This window comes from Tetrao urogallus (assembly GCF_951394365.1).
Source record: "Tetrao urogallus genome assembly, chromosome: 3".
In the NCBI taxonomy this organism is placed as follows: Eukaryota; Metazoa; Chordata; class Aves; order Galliformes; family Phasianidae; genus Tetrao; species Tetrao urogallus.
This window is the reverse complement of record NC_136815.1, coordinates 59,071,671-59,097,078: the sequence shown is the minus strand read 5'-3', so window position 1 is coordinate 59,097,078 and position 25,408 is coordinate 59,071,671. Positions and strand designations below refer to the sequence as shown.

At 36.1% G+C, this 25,408-nt stretch overlaps 1 protein-coding gene across 1 annotated transcript in view; it reads right to left on the bottom strand.

The window, feature by feature from the left end:
• LOC306945115 (dynein axonemal heavy chain 5-like) overlaps nt 1-25,408 on the bottom strand; it is a gene marked incomplete at both ends in the record, with an annotated part of 145,964 nt that overhangs the window by 53,973 nt on the left and 66,583 nt on the right. Inside the window, 13 exons of the mRNA XM_079533823.1 lie at nt 158-376; nt 7,041-7,208; nt 9,928-10,143; nt 10,485-10,765; nt 11,924-12,588; nt 14,785-14,939; nt 15,777-16,019; nt 16,107-16,313; nt 18,223-18,552; nt 19,551-19,757; nt 22,324-22,491; nt 23,014-23,250; nt 23,348-23,437. Of these exons, the coding sequence (XP_079389949.1) occupies nt 158-376; nt 7,041-7,208; nt 9,928-10,143; nt 10,485-10,765; nt 11,924-12,588; nt 14,785-14,939; nt 15,777-16,019; nt 16,107-16,313; nt 18,223-18,552; nt 19,551-19,757; nt 22,324-22,491; nt 23,014-23,250; nt 23,348-23,437 (3,186 nt within the window). The remainder of the gene's footprint in view (nt 1-157; nt 377-7,040; nt 7,209-9,927; nt 10,144-10,484; nt 10,766-11,923; nt 12,589-14,784; nt 14,940-15,776; nt 16,020-16,106; nt 16,314-18,222; nt 18,553-19,550; nt 19,758-22,323; nt 22,492-23,013; nt 23,251-23,347; nt 23,438-25,408) is intronic.

The window sequence follows — 25,408 nt, the reverse complement described above, 5'->3', positions numbered from 1 at the left end:
AAAAAAAGATAAAAGCCCATGTGTAACTAAAATATAGTGTAGTGTCATATGATATCAGGACATCACCTTGCCTTAAATTTCTTCAGCAATGTTAATGTTTGTTATCAAACCTAAGGACCAACTTTGTGCTAGAACTATACTCATAATGTACCAGCACCTTTTCTCCACCCAAGCCTTCTATCAGAGCTGTGGCATTGTTCATCTTCCTTCTGCAAGCCTCGGCATCATCAAGTAAGGCCTGCTTCTCTTTCATAGCAGCATCATACATGGCTTGTACTTGATCAAGTTCCATCTGCTTTTCATCCAGTTGATTTTGTGCATTATTCAGTTCAGTTTGGGCAGCTGCAAGTCTTCCCTCTTGCAAGGCTAGATTTGCCTAGAAGCGTTTCAAAGTAAACAGTCATTAATACTTGTTGTTTGGCAAGTCAATGACATTAATTTAGTGGCATATACTGTACTGTATTGAGAACTTCTAAAAATAATACATACACAAAATAAAAACTTTTTTTTCCTTTTTATTGTCATTCAATGCAATCTTAAAATGTTTTAATAATATTTTCAGAATGATCCATTAATCACACAACGATTAATGGCTTATAAGCACAATACCCTTGAAATAGCTGTATACTAGATATATGAGGCACTGCATAGAATATTTCCTGTGATATCTTCTCAGTGCAAAAGAAAATTAAGGCTGTGCCTCACCGACTATAAAATAATAACAATGATAATGGAAACTAATTTTCTTCTTTCTTTCCTCATCAATTACTTTTACAATAAAAATGTAACAAACACATTTTTTGCTCCTCTGGATACTGAAGCTCTAAAGACATTTCATGTGTGTCTATAAAAATTTGAATGATAAGCTGACGTCTTTAAAACTTGTCCTCTTCATTTCTGTATTACTACTAAGAAAAATATATATATTATGTGAATCCAGAATGTTTCCAAATACTTGTTTGTGAAAGATTAGAAATTGACAAAATGCTTATGAAACACTCACAAATAAACTTTGTCTTCATTTGCTCTGAATATTTACAGCATCTAAATATTTAAATACCATGCATTTTTATTTTTCCTGCTCTAAGAGTTACAAAGATGGAAACTAAGAATCTGTAAAAATGTTTTATTACAAATATGGAACTTGAATCTCACGTCACATCAGAGCAGAGCAAGGAATCTCTGGGATGACTTTTAGTAAACAGTATAAACTTGGGCTGGTTCTTGTCATTAAATCTTGACTAAAAAGATAAATTTAATTCCTATCAAACTATACTGAAATCAGCAAATTCTTGCACTGGATAGGAAAAAAAATTAAAAGAGAGGAAACTAAATCCCATTTTGAGATTAGGCATGATAAAAAAGTTCAGCATGGAGTCCAGTGTGTTTCGAGATAGGTCTCCCAGCAATTAGAGAAGCATATTTGCAATAATCATTGAAGCACAAATTTAACACTTCAGTGTTACACTTGCAGAGAACAGCACTATCAGCAAAAACATCATTTACAGTAGCCACTGCATTTGCTGACAGATCCTAGAGATAAACAAATATTTTATAATGGAGATAAGCCAACAAAATGACCATTCATAAAATATCCATCGTGTAAAGATGCTGAAATGTTTTTATTCTACTTTTATTTTTCAAAATGCGTATTAAAGAACATCTTCTAGAGACAGACACCGTTGAATCAGCAGACCAGTGAGTCTTGATAAGATCCAGCTAAGCAGATTTCAGAATCACAGATACTACTTTCAGTGAATCTTGGACTCTCTGGAAAAGCTTAAACACTACAGGAGTTTTGAATAAGTGACACGGTGTTCCTCTGCTCAACACCAGGGAAGGCAAAGAGATGGAGCAGGGCCCTTTCTAGATCCCAGTAAGAAAGGACTTACAACAGATGTCTTAAGAAAAAAACGCCCCAATAAAACAAGCATAAGTGTAGGTAGTGAGTAAATCTTAAATCCCTTCAGATGCTGAGCACCCCATGTTCATGCAAACATTGGAGAGAGCCTAGATGAATTTTCCCATGGTTTGCCATGCAGAGCAGATCCTCTTCATGGAGAAAGACCGCTCTCTTTTGGTCATTAAAGCTATCATATACCCCTCTTTTTGTTCTGTCTTACTAAAGCAATTGTCTTATTAAGCCATTTGTTGTTGGATCTTTTACTGAGATCCAAAGAGGATGCTGCAGCATCCCTCTCTCTGCCACCTAGCCTCCTCCTCCTCTGGTGCAGATCCTCTCTTATCACTGAACCCATGAGAGCTAAGAATGAAAGTAAAACAAAGTTATGATGCATTGCTTCATCACAGCTCACAAATGGTTAGGTGACACAGGGAAAAATATCATTGAAAAGCTGGGAAGAACAGATGAAAGAACAGGAAAATTAAACCTGGCTGTGAGGAATCATATTTCACCTTGGCATTTACCATAGCAATATACAGTGAGCCATAGTGAAAAAGAATGCCCAATACATATAAGCGGTGGTACCTTGCAAATATGAAAGGCCATGTCTCCACACAGCAATAAACTGCACAGAAAGGTACAAAATATGAATAAAACAGACTTCCTGCTTTTTTAAAGCTCTTAAAAGGCTACCCGCCTTGAAGATGTAGGCACAATCAAAATAAATAAATAAATCTCACTAAGAAACACTTCAGATGAGTGCAAAGAAAAAATCTATTGCACTCTAACATGGAAAATCTCCAAATTAGTTAGGCATTACAGGGATTTCTAGCAGAAGACTTATTATAAGAAGTAATTTTATAGACAGTTTAACCAAGGTTTTCAGTTAAGTTTAGGGTAATAATAAAGTATTAGTACATTTTGGTATTGGTTTGATGTGCAGGATGCTTAATCATACGTGATGAATCATGCTTGGTTACACAAGAATGAATGTTGGTATAGCTGGGTGACCAATATATGTGACTCCCCAAGGCAGAAACTACTTGTTTCGGTTCTCCCTGGAAATCATCACTCTCTGCCTCTCTCACCAATTCCATGTTTCAAAATTACATGGGTACAAACACTGCTTTCATATAGACATCACTAGCAGGTTGGCTGGCAGCTTCCTGCACAGTTTTGCCTTGAGAGCAGAAGGAAAGTTTTTCTGCCAAGAAGGCTATTAGAGTTGCAAGAAGCTTCTTATGAAGATTTCCAGCCAATTAACAGAGGGAAGAAAATGTGTCTCCCAACCACAAAGAACCATTGCGGCCTTTCTAATTTTAGTGACATTGCTATGTGAACAAGATTCATACCCTTCGTTTAATCTCTCTGAGTCACGCAGCAAAGCAACGACTCAAAATTTGTTCCAGTTGGATGCAGTGTGAAAGCCTGATAAATGGATTCTATGTGAATGAATCACGAGGATTGAGGACATGAGAACCACACTGCAAGCTCCTGGATAAAGGGGTTCCATGAGAACACCTGGAGGCTTGTGCAAGAGCTATGTCTTTGGCCTTTCCTTGCCACTGGCACTGTGAGGAACCACACAACACCTTCATGTCTGCTCCAACCAGTGCTTCATTTGCTCTTTCTGCATTCTCCATCCTGCATCTGTCTCCATAGGCCAAGTGTCAATAATTGGCACAGACTGAACTGTTGAGCAGCTACTTTGCCTTATTCCAAGAGGCTATTTAAGAGGCCTTCATAGCAGGTGGTGAGATGATTTTACTCCTCTTAACCTTTGTGCATTCCACATAAACACAGGAAAAATAAACAAGTAATTGCAATCCACAGCTATGCTGTTAAATTTAACGTGTCCAGAACCTTCCTCTGGCACTGAAATCTGTAAGAGTAGAGCAGCTCATGTAAAACTCTTCCATTCTCTAAAACATCACGCTGCACGCAAACAGACCTGCAGAAAGGCTCTTTGGCCAGGCCAGCTCCTGAGTGCCCAGAGACCACTCAGAAAATGCTGCCTGGCTAAGATCAAGTACACACTAAGGACCATTCTAACAATTCAACAGCGCAGATGCTCATTTTCTAGTGTCTAAAGTTCAGTCACACTGTTTAATTTATCAGCATTGCCATAGCCTCAAGTTCCTCACTTATTCAATGCAAATTCAATTTTGCTAACCACTGAATATAACTGGTCCTGATCCAGGAAGGCATTTAAATAAAAATAAATAAAAATGCTTTATTTGATAAAAATCTTCATATTATTAAATGCTATCTCTCCTCATGAATGGAATGCCTAGAACAACCCTTGATCTCCATGAAGAGCAGCTGTTGCTCAGTAAATACAGGAAACATTACTAGAAGTGCTTTGTGGATGCGTTGGATGACCACATTGGTCTTTTTTTTCTTTTTTTTTCTTTTTGCAGTCATTCCCTGGGTACATGGTATCTGGCTGACATTGCTTCATGGTAATGCAATCTCTAGATGCCTCTGCCTCAGCTTACTGCTGATTTTTCACACAGATGGTCCACTGCTTTTGTATCATCCTGATCAGAGCCCCAATATCATGAGAAAGTTGGACTCAGAGATAATTTAGAAAAACATTATAAGAGAAACAAGCACATGGGTTTAGCAGACATTAAAAAAAATGGCTTTTCTTCACCTCTAAAATTTACTGCTCACACACACACATAAAAATACATACATATACATGCAAACAGATCCATGCAGAATGACATTAATAAAATCTTGTCCTCTATTTCTTTACTATCAGTGACCATTTGGGGGAATTAAAACAACCTTTGAAAGGCATCAAGATCCTGCCTCTTATCTGCTTTATGCAACCTCAATAGCTATCAAAGATTCTTCACTTCTCCCTTCCAAGTTACATGTCCTGACTTTACCCTGTTTTGTTACAGGTGATCTAATCCTCCCTTCCACCCTCTTCACATAAATGACTTCCTTGAATTCATACTCAAATACCTGTGGGTATCAACTTGACAAGCACACTCTTATTTAAATAGTTGGCACCAAATTTTCACACTGTTCCTGTGTGAAATTCCAGTTATTGCCTCCTATGGGTTTTAGTTCAACATAGAGACAAGCAAAAGCAGAAAAGGCAACGAAGTTCCATATTTAAAGCAGCATGTGATAGAGACAATTCCCCATATCAAACAGAATTTATAAACTACAGACAAACTTTTCTTGATCATCATAACCAGCTTAAGGAGATCTTAATTAAAATCACTGGAGACATCTCCAAGAGAAATTATTTCCTTATTTTAATTGAATGCTAGCACAATCACAACTAAAGGGCTTCCTCTCTCTACTGCTATTTTCTTCAAATAGTGGATAAACAGAAGATGGTGTTTCAGAATTATCCAGCAGGCTTGCTGACTGGTTAACAAACTAGAGGGGAACTGCTCACAGTCATATTGAGGGTCTACAGGAAAACAGTAAGGGTGGCTGCTTTATGATAAACAACCACACTGCACTACTTTTGCAGGCAATGTTTTTTGTACTGTGTTCAACTCTGAGTAGTGATGCTTAGGCTGCAGGCCACATATCTAAAGAGGTAGGTAATTATTTCAGGGAAGAATTCATTTTTTGCATACTTATACACAATAATTACTAAAATGTAAGTCATTATTAGTCAGTTTTCATGAAGTGTCACATTTAAGATTAAGGAGGCACTGAGTCCCATTTAAGATGCAACTAAAAAATACATTGGCTGGATTATGCAAGTGTTGAAGAGGGTCTGTCTCCTAGAATTGCAGTTAGGATAAAGCGATTTGATTAATTCATTCAGTAAACCTGCTTTTAGCACTGGATGATTTACCCTGTGCTAGTTCTTTATGAAATCTAATTGTACATTTATTTTCAATTATTTTCTTAGCATCACTCCACTGCTTCTCACAATAACATCTTTAAACCTTTCCTTCCTCTATTATCTCCAATTTTAAAATAATGGAAACTATTGCCATACCTGAGAATAGGTATCACTTTGCCAAGAAATACATGCTTAGCTTTGTATCAGTTCCAGTGTGGCAAGTTATAAATATATAAAGATAAATTTATATGTAACTTTAAATCATGTATAATTAAAAACTGCAAGAGCACTTCCACAGCTTTCATAGAGTTGCATCTGAGCATTAGTCCAGTATTTCCCCTTCTTTTTTTTTTTCTTTTATAGATCTCAATAGGTGCATATCAGATTCTATTTTCATTAGTGAACATTCTATTGTTTTTAAAAATATAAATCACAAAAATACAGTCAATGTTTGAATGAATTTGAATTAGATCAATCTGGATAAATTAAAAGTACATGTGAAGACTTTTGAATATGCAGTGAGTACACTGAATTACACAAAAGGAGACCGAGCATAAGTACAATGGAAGCATAATTGATTGGTATGTATTTCTTTCAGAAAACAAACAAACAAACAAACAAAACAATAAAACAGTCCATTTAAGCAGCTTCTATAAATCACTATATAAATATTCAAAGTTTTTTTTTTTAATATGCTCATATATTAAACATTTCCAAGATAATAAAACTATCTTTAGCAGTGCAGATAATGGCAGCTCATTCCTTTCTACTGTAATTTTACAATAATTTCACTGTTCCTAAAGAATTCTGTGCCAGGTGACTACATATTACATATACGATCACTTGTAGTGACTTGACATTCAGAAATTTTCTTAGATAATTCAATTCCAGCTAAACTCACTAAAGAATACTTCTTTGTCAAGAGAGGTCTCTCCCAAGACCATGACAAGCATGCTCCTTCCCAGGCCAATAAGACAGAGGGGAAATTTTCTTGAAACTGTGGAGATTAGGACCATAGGTCAAGGACAGACACAGCAACTCTCACTTGCCAATAGCCAAGCTGTATAAAGAATCTGCACTGAACACTCCCACTGATTGTATGCAGACGAGTAACAACTGTGCAAAATGTAGCTATGTAAGGGGGAAAAAATGGCAGGACTTCTTTGATTTTCGAGTGTTGGACTTCAAAATTGAAGAAATGAAGAAATAAGAATCTCTTGTAGATCATTATCTTTTTTAGCCAAAATACTGTTACATTTTTTGCCTTCAACCATAGTTACCTCTCAGAAAAATGAAATTAATAATATGAAATACCTTAAGAGGAAGGACTTCTTTATTAATACCATAGAAGTAAGCCATTGCTTGTGTCCATGAGCATAGACCTGCTACATTTCCACACACTTTTTTAGCCATCTCCAGATTATAATCCTCCATGTCCAAATAAGGCTCTAAAAGCTCCACAATTTCTCCTGTAATAGAGTCCTACACAGCAGAAAGGAAAAATTATTCATGAGAATGGGTGTTAAAATAAAGTCTGCTTCACCAAAACACTTATATTCTTAAAAACATGACTCTACCACTTCTTACAAAAGAAATGAACTAAATATAGTTCATGAACACAGACAGTACTTTCTACTCTTGGAAAGAACAGATTAGTTGTTGGGGTTTTTTTGTGAACTCAAGTAAAAATAGCTCCTAATTCCACTGAAAAAAAAGTTGACTACAGTTTACATTTCATACATTTATTTAGCCCATAATATTTAGAGATATTACTCACATTTGTAGTTCCTGACAACCTAAGCTGATCTAACTCCTATTACAGCTCTCTGCACCTTCTTTCCCTTTCAGCCTCAAGATCTGTTCTTGCCACATCTTTAATGACATCATCAATGCTCTCAGTGAGCTAGTATGGAAGCCAGTATGATAGAAATCCAAGCCAGCACACAACAGTGTTCTGTTTTCTTCTAGGCAAGTTCCCTGAACCAGCTCACCATGATATCATACAAATCATAGTGTAAACAGAGGGAGTTCAGTGCGTAGCCTGGGAAAAGGAAAAGGTGAAACTTTTCATTTCTGTACAGAAACCAACACTGACTTCATTGAAACCATCCCTTTTCCTTAACTGTAAATGTGATTTCTTACAGCTTTTCACTTTATTATTCTAATCTTACATTTTTTTCTCCCTTCTGTAGAGAGTATGAAAAGCCAGATCTTTGATGACAGTGGTTAATCTATAATTACACAAGTGTCAGAAGAAAATGGAATTCATCTCCTTAAGCAATGTAGAGAGTAGAATAGATTACACAGGGTAATAATAGTTGCTTAACAACAGAAGCATTAAGAATCTTCCTTTTATTGGCAATGTATTAACATGTTTCTTGCAATGAATCTAAAAATGATCCTCCATTAATAGCATCAAGCAAGATACCCTTTTTTTGGAGGTATATATCAGAAAGGACAGTCTTATACCTGCCTGATCTACTATAATAATAACAAAGACATTAATTACATTATTCTTAATATCATGTATTATGATGTTCTAATTATGACATTTGCTAATATGAAGAGTAGTGACAGATAAACATTTTCATTTTTTTATTCTCCTACTTGAAATTGTAAGTTAGCAAGCCAGCAAGGGTGCAGCAAAGACCGAACAACAGTGGCCTAAGATCCTATTCACATGTCATTCTTTTCTTTTCGAGGAACAAATTTTAAGCCCTAGGAGTTTTTTTTCTTCCACTGATCTTCCTTGCACAACAAAAATAAGAAAACATCAAAAATCTCACAAAAAAAAAAAACAAAAAAAAAAACCAAAAAAAACAGTATAGTATACTCAGAACTCCAGACATGACAGCCTTACTTCTCACGTATGGTCAATACTGGAAAGAAGAAATAAGGCAATGGGATGACATAGAAAGTACTTCATCAGGGATAGACAGAATCTGGAATTCCTTGTCACACTCATCAGTATGAGTTCCTGCAGGAACATAGCCTCACAGAGGCTGTTCAGATTGCTCTGAATAAAGTTAAATGTGTTCCAAACTACCAGCAAGAACATGTAGCACCGATAAGTGCTAAAACTGGAAACCTCATATGCTTGAGTAAGGAGTGTATAATTGATCCCCATTATCTTTGAACTCACTTCCTCTATCTGTTTAGAGAAGGCAGCACTGGGAAAAGTGGCCAGATTGATAGCCCCAGAAGGAGACTGTCTGCAGAGATTGCATAAGTATTCCACATGCTGCCATGTCAATATGGCTCACAGGGAGAAGCAGCTCCTAGGGATAGCAAGAGTAGCAGTTTCAAGCCACATCTGCACAATGGAAGAACTCCAGTAGCTTAAAAAGACATCAGCAAAATGCACAGCTGAAGCTGATTTAAGAATCCATGCACAAATGAACAGAGTTTTCTGCAACATTGCAGAAAACACAGGTTTTGCCAAAACCTGCTTGGTTTTCTGGATTGAGAGTTGAGCCCTGATTTTGCCATTCTATAATCCATCCCAGGTCTTCTTCTGGTCTAGCTACATGTCTAGGTACATCTTCTCTTCCCTGGCAAGAAATTCCCCTTGCACCACAGTCTAGAGAATGTTGGTGTAAATGGGGCAGGCTTTTGCCCCTGAAAGAAGTAAAAATCTGTTTGTTTTTTTTCATTTGGTTGATCATTCTGCACTTTAATACTTTTCTAATAATATAGTCCCAAAAGTTTGCAGTAGCTCTGTATTTTTGCAGGTTTTTCATTCTCTTTTATATTTCCTCCCCATCAAACAATTTGGGAGATGGTGTTCTGGAGCACTTTATACGCAAACAGGTCTGGTAGATGGAGACCATCTCACTAGAGACGGGAAAACAACCAAAAAAATCAACAGTGGACCCTTTTTAGCAAATTCCTACTGAGAAGCAAGAGCTGCTTGAATAAAGATACAATCAAGCTTCTCAAGATTTGATTCAGTACTTGGAAAAATTGTATAATTACCATAATAACTGTGTAGTCCAGGAGAAAGTTTGCTGAAATAAAGAACCATGAAAATGGAGAGAAAAACAGTTATCAGCCAATAACAATAGATGCACAAAACCTAATGTGTTTCAGACTATCTATGTCCTTCTGTTCCTGTGGATGATATAACACACAAATGTGAGAATGATTTTACCTGATCTCTAAGATAGCTATGGGAGTAATAATGCCATTAACAACTCCTTACCTTCTGAAAACTAAGCAACATGCCAAGAAATCCAGAGTTATTCATTAGTTTCAGAGCCTCAGTCCATGATGGCTTCACACATGGGCGTTCTTGATCAATTGTTACTGAGTCTATTTTCCTTTGGAATAAAAGTAGCACACAATCCATTATTCGCATTATCAAGTGAGGAGGTTTACCCAGTTTGCGAACAGTTGCAATGTCAGAGGGCTTTATTGTCTGTAAAGAGAAGAAAATAATCAATTTATTTAAGCCATCACTTGATGGTAGAGAAAGATGTTTTGCAGGGGACTGCATATTTAATGCCACTGCTTCAGTTTTGCAGGTGATCCAGAAGTAGCACTACAGAAAGGCCAGACTGCCTGTACCACTAAGTGACTCATTTTATTACCTGACGGCAGAGGTACTTCTTATCTTACCACTCCACTACCTCGCTTTTCAGGTTTTTTTTCTACCAGGTCACTGCTAGACCTTTCATATTATTTTATGTTTTCAACCACAATATTCCACAAACAGCAATTGCAAAATACATGTATGTTCAGAGTATCTTTGATTCTGACCTGCAGGGCTGCCTCTGCTTCTTCCAAAGCAGGTCTTGCAGCTTCAAGCTTCTCTTCTGCTGCTGCTTTGTCAATGGCAATGTCATCCACAATGACCTGAGCTTTGTCTTTTACCTTTTGCACCTGCATTTTCACCTTTTCGGCAGCTTGGGCTTTCATTGTTACTTCCAATAAAACTTCATCAGCTTTTTTTGAAGCTACAGCCAAATCTTTCTCCTTCATCACCAGCTCTTTGGAAAGCTGATTTACTGAAACCTCAGCTTCCATCAGTTTTGCAAGACCTGTGTAAAATAAATTCCATGCAGCAATATGAGTACATGAGAGAAAAATCTCAGAGAAGTGGTCTGGATACTGAAAATAAGTCACTCATATTCACATTTAGAAATACCAGTGAGTAATCCCCACCTAGATAAAGCAGGGTTAATATTTGTTTAATATTTCATGTATTTTATTATTATTATTTTATGGATAATAAGTTCTCAGAATCTGTCATTGATCACTTATATTTTTGTATGTGAGAGGGATGCTAAAAAATGCAAGCAGTGCAAAATTCACAAGACTATATGAAGTACTAAACTGTTCCTAAGATCCACAGAACAGAGAAGAGGAACCTGACACCCCAAATAATGCAAGGGAAGGTGAGATTAGGCTGAGCTTCTACATTAAACATATAAAGATCCAGATGAGTAGGGAGGCTAGATTCTTGAGCAATATTTCAAAAATTTTATCAAAGGATGAAAAAATTACTTGTATCTATATGTATAAAAATCCTTATTAGTAAATGCATGCATGCAAATCATGTAAATCTCTCTAACCTTCAAAAAAAAAAAAAAAAAGCACAAATGTTCATTCCAGTCATCCAGTCACCATCTATCCAAGCAGATGTGTGTAAATAGCACTATTCTGAAGTTGGTGGCAGTAGAAGAAATGATTTCAGTTCATTTCCAGTTCTAAACACCATTCAATTTCAGAAACCATTTGTTAACTGTGTATGCAGTGCACTATTTTAGTAATTTTATGCATGCTATATAATGTTTATTTAAAATAATCTGACTGAATCTGATTATTACATATTTTCCCTCGGATTTAATTTTAGTATGTTTAAATGTGAAAACTAGGAAGTCAGTAGTGCTGTGGCATACAGGCATATAGAAGCAAGAGCTTTAGGTATTTTAGCTGCTAACTGGTGCTATTTTAAACACTCATCTGCAATATGCAATATTCACAAAGTTCCTCAAAACAAAAACTCCATATGTTTTGTAATCATACACAACACAGCTGAAAATAAGACAGCCTGCTTCCAAATGAAAGTGAGCTCACAGTTCAAGTCCATAAGCTAACTCTCTAGACATGTAAGAATTAACTCTTTAACATTCTGATTCTTCTCAACTTAAAAAATAAATATATATAAAAAAATACACAGCCAAAATTTACAGTACCTGTTCTCATACGTTCAGACAAACTTCCAACACTGGCAAACTTCTCTTTATAAATAGCTTTGTAGCCTCCAATGAAGGACAGGTAAGATTTTGGAGTTACAAACGTTCGGCGTCTGTATCGTTCAAAGTACTCAACACATTTTTCAGCTACAATATCTTGAAATATTCCCATGGTGATAATAACACTTTGTTTTACTTCATCTGTGCACTCTATAGGGTAGGAAACTAAAAAATGTTGTGCAACTGCTACAAGAGCATCTTTAGGCCAGCGCTGGAACCAGTCCATGGTACAGCCTGAAATCAGAGCTGGAAATTTGAGTGCACGAGTTCTGAACTTCTCCCCAACAGGAGAAAAACAAAGTACCACGTGCAAGTTATTGCGAACTCGAGTAAGAAAGTAATTATAAAGATTTTCACCAGTGGGAGTATGCTTTGGATACTCTTTCCTCATTGCTGGTATCAGATCTTGTGTGATTTCACCTATTTCATCTCGTGCAAAAAGATTTGAGACTTCACCTGAAGCCAAAACATTATTCAGGTACTCAAGAAAAGATTCATCTCTGATTTCGTTGTCTGTGCATATAAAGACAATGCCCTTTCCTTTTTGCCCAGCAGTGCGGTACAAGATTTTCAGATCATCCAAGAAGTTATTGGTGGCATATGTTCTGGGACAGAAAAGAATTAAAGAAAGAGAGAACAAAAATGATAGATCATTCTGGGAAATACCTTTCATACAGCTCAGTTTATTCAGGCAGGATAAAATTCTACATATGAAATAAATACTGTATGTCCATGATTTATGGGCTGGTTCAGCCTGGTTCTGTGACTAATAGGGCAGGGGAAAAACATGATGTTATGATGTTGACTACTGATAACAAAAATTCATGAAACCATGACACTGTATCATCCACTTTCATTTTTCAGAGATTTTTTTAATTAAATATTTTCCCAAAGTGAATGATTGGTTCCATAAATCATAGGAGAGGAGGTGAAACCAATAGAATAAGGTGCTAGAAAATAAAATGTAAGAGTAATGCTATCTTTAACATATGCATGATACAGATGTTTTGCATCCCTGAAGATTGTAGACTTAAGCTCTTTGTTCAAATTGAAGGTTAGTATAGCTGGACAAAGTTGTCAAGTAGGTTCTGTTACCCACTGCTGTTAAACTTAAATACCGATGTATTATCTTTCAAAGATATTAAGAGAACATTAAATAAAATCACTAAGAGACACGAATAAGCACAGCTGAGTTTTCTATTGTGTTATTTGTGTTATTATATTGTCAATATTCGTAATATTGAACATATTATCACTTGGGCTGATTCATTCCTTACACCTCTTACAGTTGGCACATACAAGAATGATTCTGATGAATTCCATGCAAATTAATGATTCAGATTGAGAAATATCAAGAAAAGTAAACTGAAGTTAATAAAATGCCAGATTTTTTTCCATTTTGTCCTTGCATTATTAAATTGCAGGAATTAGGCACTTGTGTTCTTTGAAATCAATTAATTTCCAAGAGTCCTACGTAACGTAATACAGACAATGCACTGTTCAATATTTGAAAACAAAACTCTGTTTTGAAATTATACCATACAGAAAATCTTCTAGTGCCCTTGCACCTCCATCTTAACATAACTCTACAAATACCTTGAATGAAAGCACTGTAGAAATTGTGCAACAATCTAACAGTTCAATTTGCTAGTGTGAACTATAATTACTACAGATGATTTGTGGTATTCTGGTAAGAACGTACAAGTGAAAAATTCTCAACATGTTCTGTAGTTTTCAAAGAGAAATAGAATCATAGAATGGCCTGGGTTGAAAAGGACCACAATGATCATCTAGTTTCAACTCCTCTGCTATGTGCAGGGTCACCAGCCACCAGACCAGGCTGCCCAGAGCCACATCCAGCCTGGCCTTGAATGCCTCCAGGGATGGGGCATCCACAACCTCCTTGGGCAACCTATTCTACTGCATCACCACCCTCTGTGCGAAAAACTTCTTCCTAATAGCTAACCTAAACCTCCCCTGTCTCAGTTTAAAATCATTCCCCCTTGTCCTATCACTATCCACCCTCGAAAACAGAGAAATACACACTGCCAGTCATGGATTCTTAACCCTGTAAATGCTATTTAAAATGATAAACAGGGGAAGGGTAGTCATTACACTCTCAGTTGCTTCAGGAAGATTTAAATGAACACCTTCCAGACAATTAAGTGGTAACGCTGACAAATAATTAATTGTAAAGATCTCTTCCAATTCTCTAGTGAGGAATGACAGGGACTGTTGTTTCAAAACAACATCTACAGAATAAAGGCAGAGGAAACCTTATTTCCTATTCTGTTTCTACTCATCCTCCTCCTGACTCCTTCTCCCTCTGAAAAGAAACCAAATAAATGCAACTTAAAATACAGGGCTCTAACAAATAGATAAGATAGATAAATCAAGAGTTCCCTTCTCTTCCCCTCAGTTTCCACAAATTACTAAATTTCACTACTACCCACTATTAAGTAATAGTAACAGTTGTAATAATACAGTCTGGGTTCTGTAGGCATCTGTAACAAAAGTTACTATTTCCCCCAGCCATACCTTCAGTGTAAAATGATTTAGAGGGAATTTACAAGCATGCATTGCAAAGTCAAATGCTGAAAGAAAGGAAGACTTAATGGCATAACGGCCCCAAAACAAAGACCCAGGGTCAGTCATCTACGGATTGTGTATTTACACAGGTGCTTTTGGTTGAAAATGTAGTTTACAGTGAGGGATAAAATGTTTGACAGGTTTGCATTGCTTTAACGCATGTTTGGAGTTCATTTCTATAGGAAATATCTACGTACACTGTATTGTGTTACCTTGTTAAAGTAATCTGAAAGCTCTCGTATCCAGCAATATATGATGCTAGTCTGGTCAGACTCTGTTTTCCAGATCCACCCACACCAACCAACAACGCATTTCCTTGTGGAGTACGAATAATCCGTGATATTTTAATCAAATGAATGATTGCATCCTATGTATTGAAAAAAAAAAAAAAGGGGCGGGGGATGGGGCAGGGGAGGGGGGGTGTTAAGATATAAAAAATAATACAGTGTATATTTATCTAGAAGCACATAACTAAGCAACTGCCTCAGAACAGCTAGAGACCTTCTTTGAAGCCAGTTGCCGAATACTCAGTCCTGTATTCAACAGAATCAACAAGAGATTTCCCTTTTCTTCAGTGACCAGCAGACCTAGTCCAGGAGAAATGTCCCTGTATGAAGCTCATATGACACGCTGTTATATGTGATATTTGTACATAGCAGAATCAAACATATGTCTCCTTAAGGACTTGGAGGAAAACTAGAAAGGAAGCAGATTGACAGCCTCCTCCAACTTTTTAGGTGAGCTACTTACAGTCTCTCTACGTAGGCTGCCAAAAGTATAAGTATGCTATAGAAATTTCTTATTCAACTGTGGTTTTTATCTTAGAGTAACAAATAATCTGAAATGTTCTAAAAATCAACTAAATAACCCAATCTAAAGATAAAAGAGCACCAAGCATCAATAGACCTTTGAGCCAGATGACCAGTATGATGTGAACTGTAGAAACAAATAACTTGTGCGTTGGATTATGCAAGACAGGAGAAATAAAAAATGGTGAACTATAAAAAGATGGGATAATTTTTGAGAATTAAAGCATTTGGGAGACACAGATATGCCTTTATATATCTATAAGGATCACTGGATACATGTTTTGCCATTTCAGCTATCTCCAAGAATAATCTGAAGGAAGAGTTTAAAACACACGCATCGGTAAAGTGCAAAAGATCAGGTGGTTTTGTAATAACATAACTAGAAGCACTAATACCTTGAAAAATACTAAATCCATCTTTGATCCTCTGATGCTTTCATTGTACTGTTGCATGAACATTTGTAATCTTTCAGCCAAATAATCCAAAGATGGGATAGGTTCATAAATTTTAGGAGCCTTCAATTCTACATCATCAGGCTCGTCTCCAGTGGCTTCTGGGGCATCACGCAAAAAATCTGCAAAGTATAATTCTGTAGATCCATCTTCAAATAGATTTTGATTGTGTTCTGCAGCAGCAGTCTACAACAATACATTAAGGATCATTTTAATTATGAAACATTTTATCGGTCCCTTTCTGCAGCAAATACTTTAATGCTATTTGCCTACCTTTTTCATCATATCTTCAAACCAGTCTTTGTCACTTTGGCTGATGAACCTGTCTGCAATAACACGTCTGCATTCATGCTGGAACAAGGCTACCAAAACACTGATGCTCTGGCAGACTTCAGAAGTAACAGTTAGCATTCCTTGCCAAATACGACTAAGGTCTCGTAAATTAAAGATGTAATGAAATTTAGCTGGAGTTGGTAAGATCTGCAAAAGAACATCATAATCTATGTTCAAATAACTACTAAATATTTCCTAGTTAGAGTTAAATTAATACTGTATATTTTCACAAACTTCAACATAAATATTACGTTATAGCAGAAATGCACACTTAGCATTTAAAAAGCAAAGGTAAAAATGAAGAAATGACAGTAGTAATAACCAGCTCTTTAATTTCACACAAATTTCACACAAGTTTCTTTGAATCTTACAGGTTTCAGTAATGCAGACTGGAAAGTAGCCAAGAAAAGTTAGTTAACAATGGCATTAAAGGCAACAGTAAGAACATCAATATTGCTTAAATTGTAGCATTTTTCATACTCTTTCTTCCAAATAATTTCTGTCACTCTTTTTTCATCCTTTCCAAAACTACACGAGGAAGTCGCTATTTCTCTATATAAGCCAAGTTTACATCGACAGATCACATATCAAAACCATATCTATCCTTTCCACTACCCTCCTCCACTTTTTTCACTTAAAAAAAAAAGGGCATCTCTATGCTGTAATTTTAACTTTCCAAATTTCATTCCATGCCTGTATCCAGCTTTTCATTTCACCTGAGAAAAAAAAAGACAAACATTTTTCTTTCTGCAATCTCCTTTCAAGTAGTTGTTCAAAGAGAGAGATGAGGTCTCCTCTCAGCCTCTTCTTCTCCAAACTAAACAGCCCTAATTTCCTCAGTCAGTCTTCATGACTTTTGATTTCTAGTCCCTTCACCAGCTTTGTTGCTCTTCTCTGGACAGACTCAAGCAATCAAATATTCTTTTTAAAGTGAGGGGCCCACTTGAAGCATAGTCTCCCGGTGGACATGTACAAGGAACAACAACGCCCTTATTCACGCTATTTCTGGCCAGAATGACACTGGCCTTCTAGGACATCTGGGTACACTGCTGGCTCGTGTTCAGCTAGTTGTTGACCAGGACCCTCAAGTCCTTTTCTAGTCATGCAACTGGACTCATCCTATGGGCCTAGCCCATCCATATCCCTCTACAAAACCTTCCTACCCTAAGCAGATCAACACTGTCAGCTAATTGGAAAGCTAAAAGACAGATGGGCTCAATATTAACTCCTGCAAAACACTATGGGTGATCAGCCACCAAATGGATGGAACTCCATTCACCATGACTCTTTAAGCCCAGCTATCCAACCAGTTCTTTACCTACAGAACAACACACCTATCCAAGCCATGAGCTTGGACATGAGAATACTAAGCAAACACATGTCAAATGCTTTACTACAGTTCAGGTAAACAACATCCACAGCCTCTCTCTCGTCTACTAAATGGGTCATTTTGATATAGAAGGTTAGTCAGGCAGGTTAATTAGGAAGGACCTGCCTTTTGTAAACACATGCAGGCTGCTTCTGATCATTTGTTTGTCCCATATGTGCCATGTGGTGACATTCAAGACAATCTGCTCCATGACGTTTCCTGGTACCAAGGTCAGACTGATAGGCTTCTAGTTCCCTGGATTCTCCTTCATGCTCTTCTTGTAGACTGGGCTGCATCTGCCAACCTCCAGTCAACAAGGACCTCCCTAGATTGCCAGGACTGATGGTGAATTATTGAAATTGACTTTGTCAGATCTTTAAATTTTCTCATAATTCTAAACATCCTTTTAGAAGATTCCTGTTTGATTTTTAATGTATGGTTCCTTTTGCCCTTTACATTTTCTCAAATAGAAGACATCTAAATGTTCTCATCAAGTACGCTCTCTGTATTATGCTTAAATTTTGTTAGACAAATAGTGAGGTACTTATATTAAAAAAATTCATAATGGGAACTTCAGACAACAGATATACCTACAGGTATCCACACATGGCAGTAAAAGAAAGTCTTGGTCTTATTATTTTGTCACGGTCAGATGCTTCATAGACTTCATAATGGACATAAATTTACCTTTGCTTTTGTTGTTTGCCATACTTTTCGTGTTGTAGATACTAATGCAGAAGCCAGTTTACATATTTCCTCAGAAAAACCTCGTTGCTCACAGAAATAGCCTTCAGCTACTGTTCGAAATATTTTGTCAATAGATGAACTGGAAGGTAGCGTGCAGTTGTAGATGGTGAACTGGCGTTTCAGGCGTTGTGGGATGTCATTCCGACCTCCCCCAGGGTGAATCATTGCAGCTACAAACTGAATATCAACCACGTTCGTAAATTCACCTGGCTTCTCCAAGTTGTAGAAACCTTTCTGTTCCATCAATTGTCTTACAATCTCATTGGTGACCTAGTTATCCCCCCCCAAAAAAAAAGAAATGGAGCAGGTAAGTATTTCAGGGTTTTCCACTTAAAAAAAAAAAAAAAAAAAAAAAAAAAAAAAGAAGAAGAAGGAGAAGGAAAGAAGAGAAAATCTGTAGTACAACAAATCAGTAAACAAAAGGAAACATCTCCCATATTTCTGAATTTCAGGTATTTTGTTGGGCATTTAGCAATTTACAATTATACAAAATTGTAAGAAGAGCCCCAGTGCAATGAATTAGCTGTATCTAAACTTTGTGAGCTAAGTAGTAGTGAGGTTTAGCATTCAATTCAGTTTCCATAATATTAAGCTAAGAAAATGTGTATCTTTGAAGTTACATCCAGTCAGACTATTTTTTCAGATTGACATGGGTATACAGATGAGTGACATAGAATGGTTAGTTCAGCACAAAATACAGTCACACTTTCACCTGTATAGAGGTAGCGAGAAAACAGGATTACAGAGCTACATAAGGTGGAGGAATATGACTATATAAGCAAGTCTTTTAAAGTCAAAGTTTTGGGGTACAGGTCAATAAAGCATTCATTAGTACCTCCAAGCAGCTCACTAGACTTGTGTGTCTACTGTAGCATGAGATTTCACCTAAAAATAACTGTATTTTAAAGTCCAGAGTGGATGGAAGGAAAGAATTTCTACCTGTATTTGTATACATTCTTTCTCAAACTTGTTTTAGTACAGATAGCTTGTAAATTCTGCAGGCTCTGTATGTAGACAAAACAAAAGATTTAGAATCTATAATGTCTGTACCAAATGGCTTGACGCTGGCAATCCTTTGAGGTTGACACCAAAGTTTATCACCCACAGAAAAACTGCCTCGGGGAAATTGCTTTTAGGAGACATATTTGATCTAGTCCATATTACACTTTTTTCCTACACTTTCTTTCCTCTGAAACCTGTAGGTCACTGTTTCCATTAGTAATAATGATAAGACCATCAGTTCTCAAATGTTAGCAGTTTCCTTTTACCTGATCACCCCATTCATTAATCACGGGCATGTTGATGTCATCAATAAAGACAGTCATTTTCTTCCCTGCTGGAGGACCATAAGTGGTACCCATTCTTTTATCTATGTAACTTTCTATGCTCCTTTGGAACATATTTGGTAGAGTTGCAGAAGAAAAGTTCAGACACTTGGACAAGTGAACATCAGGATCATACTTGTTCATGTAACCCTGTAAGATAAGCCAATTCTAAGCAAATTAAATTGGTAACTCCAGGTTATTTCAGTTGCCAGGATACAGAGATGCCCAGCTGCCCTGCAAAAAATAGTAACTTTTAAATGTCAAGCAGCAGTTTATTTAAAATAAATATACTGTCCCCCATCTAAAATCAAAACTCTCCAATCATGCTTTCTATAAAGTTTCTAAGTATAAAAGTTTTTATACTTAGACATTTACTAAGCATCTCAACAAATAGACATATGACAACTCAGGATGCAAATAAATTTTGCATTAGTAATTGTTGAGGGGTTTCTAAACTCAAGTTACTAATGATCATGTGTTACAGCAATCTTCAAGGAACGAGTGAAAAAAAAATTTTTACATTTACATCATAACACCATACCTAACAACTAAAGCAGAGTAAAGGAAGAGTAGTGTAAGATCAAACACAGATAGATTAGATTTACTGATATTTATCTTCTCTTAATGAAGGAATCTTTGGGTTTTATGAACGCATACAATTTCCACAGCAGCTGCTAATGCCCTGAAACAGCAAGAGATTCATTCTTTTTATTTAGAGTGGTTTTACAAAAAAATTTAAATAAAAAAAAAAAGTAACCCTGGAGTCATACCAAGACATACATATAAAACAATGGAAATGTTTTGTTTAATAAGAATCCTGGGTCATAAATTAGTATTAAAAATTCCAGATTTCTAACATTATTTCTGTTAAAGACTTAGTTCTCCCACCATGATGACAAAGTTGAATATCCTTCATATTCTTATCTTTATAAAAGTGATGATGAGAGATGTTTGGTATGTCATAAAAGTAAACTTCTATCATTCCTGATTAAGCAGCCAAGGCCAACTCACCACAACCATGAATGTATAACCACTCCCAACCACTCTAAATATACACCTGTGCAAAGAAATATCTTTGAAAAATAAGTTTATTCAATTAGGTTATTTTATTTAGTTAACTATCAGGTTCTGTATGCAATTTTCAATGCTGTCACACAAGTTTCAAGTCTGCAATTCACCAATTAAGAATACAGAGTGCAAAGTAAAGATCTTAAAGAAGCATTCCATTGTAAGTTCTTCATTTAATACACTGATGCCTTACTCTAACCTTCAGATTAGTACCCGTAGAGTTCTATATTAAATCTTTTTAACTTCTTTATGAAAGTAGAAGCTTATGTCTGGAAATTTCTTTTTCACTAGGTACTGAAAAGCTAAATTCTACAGAAGGAGAAAGCAGAAGGGGAACATTTGTAGGGGTAGTTAATTTTCAGTCTTAACTTTAAATAACATCAAATATCTACTGGCACTTTTTTGACACTAAACTCCCATGTGTAAGGAACATACTCTGCTCCATAGAATAGACTTTAGGTAAGCAACACCCAAGAATCAGTTCCAATTATTTTTAGGGACAGGAATGGCAGCTGAAGGATCAAGGTTGCCAGTATCTGGCCAAAATCCAGCATGCAGAATGTCGAGACCACCATCCAGACCCCGCCTGTGCACTCTGCTAAAATAGTTCTCCCGCTGGTGCCAAGAACAGAAGTTGACATTACACTGGCATGCATGTTGGCATCAACAGCTGAGCTGAAAAAGTAGTATTAATGGCAACTGGCATTGGTACAATTCACTTTATGTCAGGGCACAGAAAGCACATCCCTGGAGGACATAAAATGGTTCCAGATTTTACGAAAGCCAAAGGTCAGTTTAGGCCAGTTTTTTTCAAATATTTTTAATTTCCAAGCCTCTACAAATTCTCCAGTAGAAGCACAGATGCTTGTACAGTACATTCAGTTGTCCTAACAGGAGGTTAGGCTTATGTAACTATCCTTCACTGATGAAAGAGTATACATATTTCCCTAAAAATTGTAGAAACCATGCTAAAAACCATAACATTTTTTCATTTTTTAAAAGGGATTTCAAGTTTAATGTGAAATTTGTGTTTGCTCATGTTTTTTTTATTGTCTTCTGTAGTAAGTTACTAATTTTTACATGTCATTAGTACATACATTAATTTAATAGCAGTTGTGTTCGTATTTTTTTGCACAGAAAGAGCAGTTCGCCTTTTCCACTGAAGAAAATAAGAGAGCAGATTTTGAGCACTAAATTTCCCCTCTGAAATATTATCCCAAGAAGGATGTTCCTTATTTCTTTTCAGTGTGGCTTGTGAAGAAAGTCCATGCAACAAGGGTGTAAAAGAAAAATCAATTCATATATTTCACCACTGAGAAAGCAAATGGGAATAATAATAATTAAATCCTTCAAGAATTAATATTTCCTTAGCAAAATCAGCAGTTTGGCTTATCCAAAGAAAAGAAAGATAAGAGAGCATTTACATGTCACACAACCTTGTGATCATGGTTAGCAAAGTTTAAATAAACCCTTTGTACTAAAGTACAGATACTTTTGGTTTTTTGATTGTAGAGTATGTGAGTATTGGAAAAATGCCTCAGTGGGAGGCATTGATCTTTCACTTCAATTTAACACTTCTGTCAATGTCAATTATTTTTATTGCAATGTTATCATACGAAAATATAACTCATTTTTCCATTCCACCTACCTTAATCATAACTGTTTTTCCTGTTCCCTGTTCCCCAATTAGCAAAACAGCTTTTCCTTGCTTCATGATAGTGTACATTAGAAAGTCTGTTCGAACACTGTCTACATTTGGAACTAGAATGGAAGTATATTCTGGTACTGAATCTCTAGGGTAAATATATTCAGGAACCTGAATGAGAAAGTTATGAAAAATGTTTAAGATTTTGTACATTGCCACACAGACACTTTACATTAGAACACAAAAACAAACGCACTGCATTTGCAAAATCTTTCTTCCTGAAAACTAAGCACTGATTTATAAGCAAGCAGTACCTTGCCAAGCTTTTGTAAAAGAATGTTAGTATACTAATGGGATATTTTCATTTCACTATTCTCTATTACAATAAGATAGTTTTTTTTCTTGCTGGGTGATAGACAGATTACTACAGTGACAGGCAGCAGACAAACCTAAGATAACTTTTCTGTTTCTTTTCTAAAGCTATTTTAAATGCATGTTTCCATTCTCCACAAAAAATATTTATGAAGAAAAGAAAAAAGTATTTCAAAAAGGAAACTCTTGAGCAGTTCATAGGGTTAATCTCCTTAACTGAATTATGAAGGGCACCTTAAATGATAAAATAATCTGTCTCTTACCAAATACATCTTTCCTTTATACTCATTAAGAAAGCTTATCATGTCACAGCATACGAACCTTCTTTGACCAATGCTCCCACTGGCCACTGGCACTAACGCCAAATTCAAACATGGTTTCTTCTCCATTCACAGCTGGAAGTTCTTTCACTGCAGAATGCTTTCGTAGGAACAGCTCCATTTTCAACCTGTCATCAGGTTCCAGAAGAGCTCCAACTGACCACATTACAGCAAAAATGAACAAGCGAGCAATATGCTCCTCACTGAGCTGCTTTTCATCTCGATCTGACAATAAACCCTGCAAAGCAGATGCAATATGTGACAACCACCATCCTAGGACAACATCCCAGAACAAATAACAGAATGACAGATAGAAAAACTGATGTCTTATCTACCTGTAGAAGGTCAATAGCTTGTTTGATGTACATACATTCTAAGACTGCCATTTTTGGTGTCACAGCAGAGAAAACAAAATTGATCATATCCTGGAAACAACAACAACAAAAAAAAAAAAATTAGGAATCTGCTTCCCTGTTTCAAGGGTATGCTTCGTTCTTAGACACGGCCAATTTCTTAATTTCAACAATATTCTCTGTTATGTTCTTAACAAATGTTTTCCCCATTTCTGGAATTACGAATGTATGAACAGAACAAGTAAATTGGCTAGCAAAAATATACTTTAAAATTTGATTTACCACAGCCAGCAGAATTATTCACATAAGCTGCACAGCAATTTTCTAAAGAGCAATTTGAAGACTGCTTTTCAGTTACATCAAAAATCTGCCATTTGTGCTCTCCGCTGGAGATTTTAATCTACCATTGCCATTTGTCTAATGGGAAGATAGAAGCACTCAAACTGCTGCAATGATATGCATGTAACACGTGACCTCACCACTATAAATTTACATTTGATCAGTTCTCATTGCACCACAATGTACCCTCTTTAAACTAATACACTCTTTTCTGTAGAACTATGACAATATCCAAAGGGAATTTTGCAAATAATTTAAATTTAATCCAGACTTTTCCAGATTATTCTATGGTGATGGCTACTGTGCCTGCCTCTAGTTTTCTGTAAGATCTTCAGCAAAGTTGCAAATTGATGTAAAGTCCACTCTGGGAAGAGCAGAATTGTTCTAAAACATCACTTGCCATCTACATGCCAGCAGTGTGGGAGATTCTGTTCTAAAGACCTTAAAAACTTGGACATAAGTCTCTCTGAGATTCAGCTTCTTCATCTGTATAATAGGATAACTGCCACACTGAGAACCTCAAATTGCTTAACAATTGGTTTGAGATACTCAGAATAAAGATATTTCATAAGTCAAAGTTGTTGTCTGTGCTTAAAGGAGCTCTGTTTTAAACAGAAGTTTTATGTTACTTAAAATGTCAGTGGGGTTTGTGTTATCTTTGTTCTTCGAGTTTATGGGAAAAAAAAGAAAAGCATTAGGTCTATATACACCAGTACTTTATTTTTAAAACAATATATGACAGATAGTAGGATGCAAGTTCTAGACAGCAATTAGCATGAGTTAGCTATGTATTAGAATATTTTGTTTGGATGGAGAATTGGAAAAATGAGTTGGGCCAATAAACAAAAATTGCAAACAATTTGGATCAGGAACTCGCTATCTTTCAAAAGATTAAAAAACGAAATCACATCGTAAAAACTTGTATGAGAAAATATCCCACTGCCATTTCCAATTACAGTGGAATTCACAGGACTCTGGAATACTCTTTAGGACAAGAAGTTGGTAACATGCTCACAGGGTTTTGACAAACACAACTAAATTATGCCAAGTTATTAATATTTCTAATATTATTTTAAGCATCAGCATTTAAATATTAAAGACAGAAAAGTCTGTATTATGCATTCAGCTCTGTGCTCCAGAGGCAATGGCAACCTTTACCCAGATGTAATTAGGGTGAGATCTAACATGGATGGAGAGAGATGTCGTATCTGTCTACACTGCTATTTTGAGGACTTTAGGAGTTCCCTAGAATAGGACAATAAGGCATCCAGGATAACAGACTTTAAAAATAAAATTAAAAAAAGTGAGCGTGATCAAATTAAAAAAAAAAAAGTAAATTTAATTATGTTAGTTATTTCAATTCTTTAAAACTGTCTTGGATAATTACTTCAATCAGATAAGATCTGTTGATTACAGATAGCAGCAACATTTGCAGATTTAAAAAAACAATGGTACTATAACTTTAAGAGAGCAGAGACATTGGAAGGGGATGGAAGTTGACTTGAAATCACTCTATTCCATGATTGAAATTACTCTCAAGCAGGGAATGTTACTGAGAAGAAAGAACAGAGACCGGGACAATGAATGTTCAACCCCACAGTCACCCTGTATAAAACACGCCACGGAAGTAGTAAGGACTCAAATATAATCTTAATTCACAATAAGACTGGAGCCTTGCTTCTTTTTTTTTGTTTTGTTTTGTTC